The sequence below is a fragment of the Grammomys surdaster genome, unplaced genomic scaffold (genome assembly GCF_004785775.1).
Source record: "Grammomys surdaster isolate TR1022 unplaced genomic scaffold, NIH_TR_1.0 125702, whole genome shotgun sequence".
NCBI lineage: Eukaryota > Metazoa > Chordata > Mammalia > Rodentia > Muridae > Grammomys > Grammomys surdaster.
In genome coordinates this window covers 2,488,398-2,493,875 of record NW_021620537.1, presented here as the reverse complement: position 1 = coordinate 2,493,875, position 5,478 = coordinate 2,488,398, and the positions used below count along the sequence as shown (strand labels likewise).

General features: G+C 40.8%; 1 protein-coding gene across 1 annotated transcript in view; it reads left to right on the top strand.

Moving 5' to 3' along the window:
• The first annotated feature begins 217 nt into the window (after positions 1 to 217).
• LOC114639379 (guanylate-binding protein 1-like) overlaps positions 218 to 5,478 on the top strand; it is an 8,495-nt gene continuing 3,234 nt past the window's right edge. Inside the window, exons 1-5 of the mRNA XM_028788126.1 lie at positions 218 to 407; positions 2,516 to 2,643; positions 3,332 to 3,441; positions 3,674 to 3,870; positions 4,569 to 4,808. Of these exons, the coding sequence (XP_028643959.1) occupies positions 218 to 407; positions 2,516 to 2,643; positions 3,332 to 3,441; positions 3,674 to 3,870; positions 4,569 to 4,808 (865 nt within the window). The remainder of the gene's footprint in view (positions 408 to 2,515; positions 2,644 to 3,331; positions 3,442 to 3,673; positions 3,871 to 4,568; positions 4,809 to 5,478) is intronic.

The following is a 5,478-nucleotide window of genomic DNA, read 5'->3' as shown; positions in this document are numbered from 1 at the left end:
GTTGTGAGAGCAATAAAATTTCACTGTTACATTATAAAAATATTTACAATTATTTTATGAGATTCTAAAACACTATATGTTCTCTCTCAGCTGTCTCTCTGATATATACAACAATGTGCGGTTGATTCAGAGTTTCATAACTCTGCCTTCTGAGTGAAAACGATTATTTTTAGTTAATCTTATCTGTTTGTTTATACACAGGGTACAAGTTGTTGCCATGGCCTCAGAGGTCTACATGTCAGGCCCTGTGTGCCTCATTGAGAATGTAAAGGGGCAACTGAGAGCCAAACAGGAAGCCCTGAGCTTCCTGTCTGCTATCCAGCAGCCAGTGGTGGTGGTGGCCATTGTGGGGCTCTACCGCACAGGCAAATCCTACCTGATGAACAGGCTGGCTGGGAAGAGATCAGGTGAGTGTCACCAACAAGGCTGTGCTGTGCCCTGTGTGCACTCGCACTGTCTGCTAGCTGAATGAGAATGTGAAGAATTTAATCCTTTACTCACTGCTGTCCCTTGGGGTCCTTTGTGTTGTTGTCATTGCTGCTTTTTCTGTTTGCTTTCATTTTTGAGGCAAGGACAAGCTGTGTAGCCCACACATGTATCTAGGTCAGTATGTAGTCAAGCTGAACCCAAACCCATGATCCTCCTGTCTCTGCATCCTGAGTGCTGCTTACATGTCTGCACCACCATATCTGTCTCTAAATTTCCCTTCTAAAACCAGAAAGGGTTGCTTTCCTGGATGCAGAGTGTGAGTAATAAAGATAATCAAATTTTCATGGTAATTAGCTTAAAGGCATTGATAAAAATGTTCATGAGGGAACGAGTTTTTACTGCTTAAAAAGTATATTCATAATACATGTGTTAACTTTGCTATTGTCATAAATTATATAAGATTCATCTTTATAATTTACTTATCCAGATCTTTGGCATTAAATAAATTAATACATCTATGTATCTCCATCTCTACAACATTGTCCACCCCATCCCTTTATTCCACATGCTATATGTATGACTCTGACTGTCCTAGCAGTGTCACATACATGAATTCACACAAAATATAGGCTTTTAATTACTTGTTCTCTCACTTAACATGATGGCTTCAAGGTTTGTCACTGTGAGAAAGAGAGAGCAAAACAGTCTTCCCTTTTCAGGGACAGTGATCAGGTATGCCTAACATTGTCTTATCCAATCGCCTGTGGAGAAGACAGGTAAGTACTCTGAATGATGCTGATGTGAAGATGGCTATAGAGACACCTGACAGAGCCCAGCCTTTCAGGTTTCTAGGTTGTGTTAGTCTCATCACTGAACAAATGCCTAACAGAAGCAATGTAAGAAAGAAGGGTGTATTCTGCTCACAGTTCAGGGGAAATCGGTCCACTATGGCAGAGGAGACAGGGCTTTGTAGCTCTATGTGTACTGATAGGAGTGTGTGGTATTTTCTTATTAAGGATGATCGAGAATCAGACAACACTGTTCCACAAGCAAGCCACCATTAACATTCCAAAGCCTTCCCTCTGCCAGGCAAATCCTACCTCTTAATGCATCCATCTCTCCCAAAACAGTGGAACTGAGGGCCAAGGTTCACATACATGGTCCTGTGGTAAATATTTTATATGCAATCCATAGCCTTTTGCTCCTGGATCCTAAATGCAGTGACTCTGTCTTCAAAAGTCCCCATAGTCTTATTGATCTAATATTACAAAAAAGTCCAAAGTCTCATCTGAGACTCAAGGCAACCTGTGACATGCAAAGTCACATAAGGAATATTCCCATTTCCAGTGTTCAGGAGGATGGGAAGGGAAGAACACACCATAACACGACTGAACCAGCAGGGCAAACCACAGATGCTTTAGCTCTATGTGAAACATACAGAGCATATGGGGGTTTTCTATACTCTATTGTCTTGCAGACCCTGCCTCTAGGGTACTGTTCTTTAAAGGGCGCAAGGGATCTCTATAGTCTAGGTTTCCTCAGTGGGCATCCTTCAGTCCTGGCATCTCTAACAACCCATCGTCTCCATGGTTACTTCAGTTTTAACACCACATCTTCACAGACACAGCAACCTCAGGGGATCCATCTCAAAGACTGACCCTGCTACCCATTCCTTTTGGAATATTGGTACAAGTCTGGAGGCCTTGTGACTGTTGCATTCTGCATATCTGAAAATGAATTTCTGTTGTATCAGTGCTAGCTTTGCTTTCAACTAATTCTTCTGACTTCCTTGTGTTGATTTTTCAAGAAAGAGTTATTTATTTTAAATTCACATGTGTGAATGTTCTGTCTGTGTGCTACGTGCATGCCTGGCACTCACTGCTGCTAGACAGAAGAATAAGGTTCCCTGAAACTGGTGTTCTGCAGTTGTCATCTGCCCTGTAGGTAATGAGAACTGAATTGTAATCTTCTCCAAGACCAGTAAGCACACTTAACCACTTTCTACTTCCAATATGCTAATTTTATTATGGCTTTCTGAAAGCCTTGATGGTAAGTGTTTAACTCTTCCTTTCTTCTATGCTTTCAGGTTTCTCCCTGGGCTCCACTGTGCAGTCTCAAACCAAGGGCGTCTGGATGTGGTGTGTGCCTCATCCCCAGAAGCCCGACCACACCTTAGTTCTGCTTGACACTGAGGGTCTGGGAGATGTGGAGAAAGTAAGACTGGAGTTCCATTTGTAATTCAGCCTTAACCTCTGAATGTTCTGTGCTATTGTCTATGCTGTATTAAAATCTTTTATTATTGCTTGTTTGTCTGTGTGTGTGTGTGTGTGTGTGTGTGTGCCTGTGTGCACACTCCTTGGTGTGCTTGCTTGTGCACATGTAAATGTGTGAGTGAGTTGATCACAAGTATCATGTTGCATGAGGTACAATGCACATGTGGAGGTTACAGGATAATATGTGGGATCAGTTCTATTTTGAACTCAGGCTGTTAGACTTGTTGTTTTTCAATAAGAGTGTGAACTTCATCATCACCTCCTATCCATTCATACTTACATGACATGTGGTCATGAGGAGGGGAACTATCACAAGACAGGATTGTATACCAGCAAAATGGTATTCTGCAGAATTAAAACAATAAAAAAAATTGATAACTAGCTCTTGTGAGAATCATTACAAATGAATCCACAAACTAAGAGAACAATCACCTTGTAAGTGCTCTGGACAGCATCTTCAGATTTATTGCTGTTTCTGTTCAGGTTTTCTACCTTGCATAGGTTACAAAGGTTTCAATTTTTAAGGCTGATATGCCCTCTCATGAAGTGTGCATAGTTTACTACTGCTGATTTGAAAAGTGATATAAGAACAAGACACGATCTCAACTCACATGTGTGCTGACTTCCAGGGTGACAACCAGAATGACTGTTGGATCTTTGCCCTGGCTATACTACTAAGCAGCACCTTTGTGTACAACAGCATGGGAGTCATCAACCAGCAGGCTCTGGACCAGCTGCAGTATCCTTTCTAGAGTTCAGACCTACTTTCATGATTCTAGATTTAACTTAATGCAACATAAAACAAGAGTAACTCACATATATGTAGTAGTGTTTACAGACAAGTTAGAGGTGATGCAAATGAAGACTATGGTCAACATTTGAGAAGATGTGGAATTATTGTGGCATGAGGTACCTGGAGCTTTGGGTGGTGCTGAGGTTGTTTCTGTGGCCTTCCTTAATTATCTAATCAGCTATATGACAGAGCTGACAGACAGAATCAGAACAAGATGCTCCCCTAAGGATCATGATTTAGAGGACTCAGATGAGTATGTGAGCTTCTTCCCAGACTTTGTGTGGAATCTGAGGGACTTCTCTCTTGAGCTAAAAATAAATGGGCAGCCTATCTCAGCAGATGAATACCTAGAGAATTCCCTGAAGTTTCTTCAAGGTAAGAGACTTACAACTGGTAAATGAGGATAAAAACAAAACAAAACAAAACTGAGAGTTCCACTTCTTCTATCTATATTTTTCTTATGCCTGGAAATCTTAGTACTTCTAGCTAACTGCACATAGAAATCGGTGTTTAATGTATGATTTTTTCAGATTGAGTAAAGCATTTCTCTTAATTATTTGTCTTTCACACTTTCTTTTACAGAAATTAATTTGACTACTCTGCTTCCAAATGAAGACATATTTGAAAAAAACTAGAATGAAGCGTTATATTTTCCAACTGTTGGAATACTGTGGCCCCCAGACATGATGGGTTGTCAGTAGTCTATGGAAATCAAATGATGCTGTCCTCATAGGTCTGCATGTTGTCTGTGTGAATAGTTCACCAACTCTAAGTGAGTTGAATCCTTAGAAGCCACCTTTCCTGATAAGACTACCAGTATTTATAATGCCTTTTGTAAAAAAAGGAAAACAGTTAAAGTAGAAGACACTGCCCAATGCCCACATGTTCCCATTGTCTCTTCTTGTTTGGTGTTTTCAGAATCTCACTCACTATGTGGTCCAGGCTGGCCTCAACTTATAATCTTCCTGCCTAAGTTTTGAGCATTCCAGAATTTCAAATGTTCACATGATTGAATTTACAACATACTCAGTTCACAAATCCTGGCTGAAAATCCTGTTTTTCACTCTATCTAGGTACTGGACAAAAAGAAAAAGATTTAAATCTGCCTCAAGCCTGTATCCGTAAATGCTTCCCAACTAAGAAATTTGTCTTTGAGCGCCCAGCACCTGGGAAGAAGCTTAGTCAGCTAGAATCTCTGCAGGATCAAGACCTGGACTCTGACTTCGTGGAACAAGTGGCAGAGTTCTGTTCCTATGTGTTCAGGTCTTCCAAGGTTAAAACCATTTCAGGAGGCCTCAGGGTCAATGGACGACGTGCGTCCTTTCCCAGTCTGTCTGCTCACCATATAGGCCACAGTTTCCTGAGACAGCCGTGACCTACTTCAGCTTTGAAGTAATGTTAATCTATCACCACTGCCCTGATAAACTGCACATGTAACCAGCATTCATAATCATTTGTCTGTCAGATTGTCTTGTTGGAAAAAGAGAAAAGAAAGCAAGAGAAAATTAAGAAAACTTTTAACTCACCTGGGTACACTGGACTTGAGTAGACCAATAAGATAGTCACTAAACAAGAATAGGTCTTACATTTTAAAATAAGTCCAATGAGATGTACATCGAGCTGGTCATTGTCAAGTTAGGATACATAAAACATTCTCTTGATAATGCTATTTATTCTAATCAACCTGACAGAGAGTTTTAACCATGTTTTGTTCCCAAATGGGAATGAAATGCTTACTATGGACAGTATTAGTGACACAGACAGCCACAACAGAGGTGTGAAGCCTGTTCTCTTGGTACTTGTGTTAAAATGGATGCAAACATTCCATAGACACATGCCTGTGTAATCTCCATCCAGCATTCTTAGCCTTTTGGGTTGCAGACACCTCAGGAGAGGATCTTGCTAAGAGGAATGTCTAATTCCATCACTGAGAGAGAGAGAGAGAGAGAGAGAGAGAGAGAGAGAGAGAGAGAGAGAGAGAGA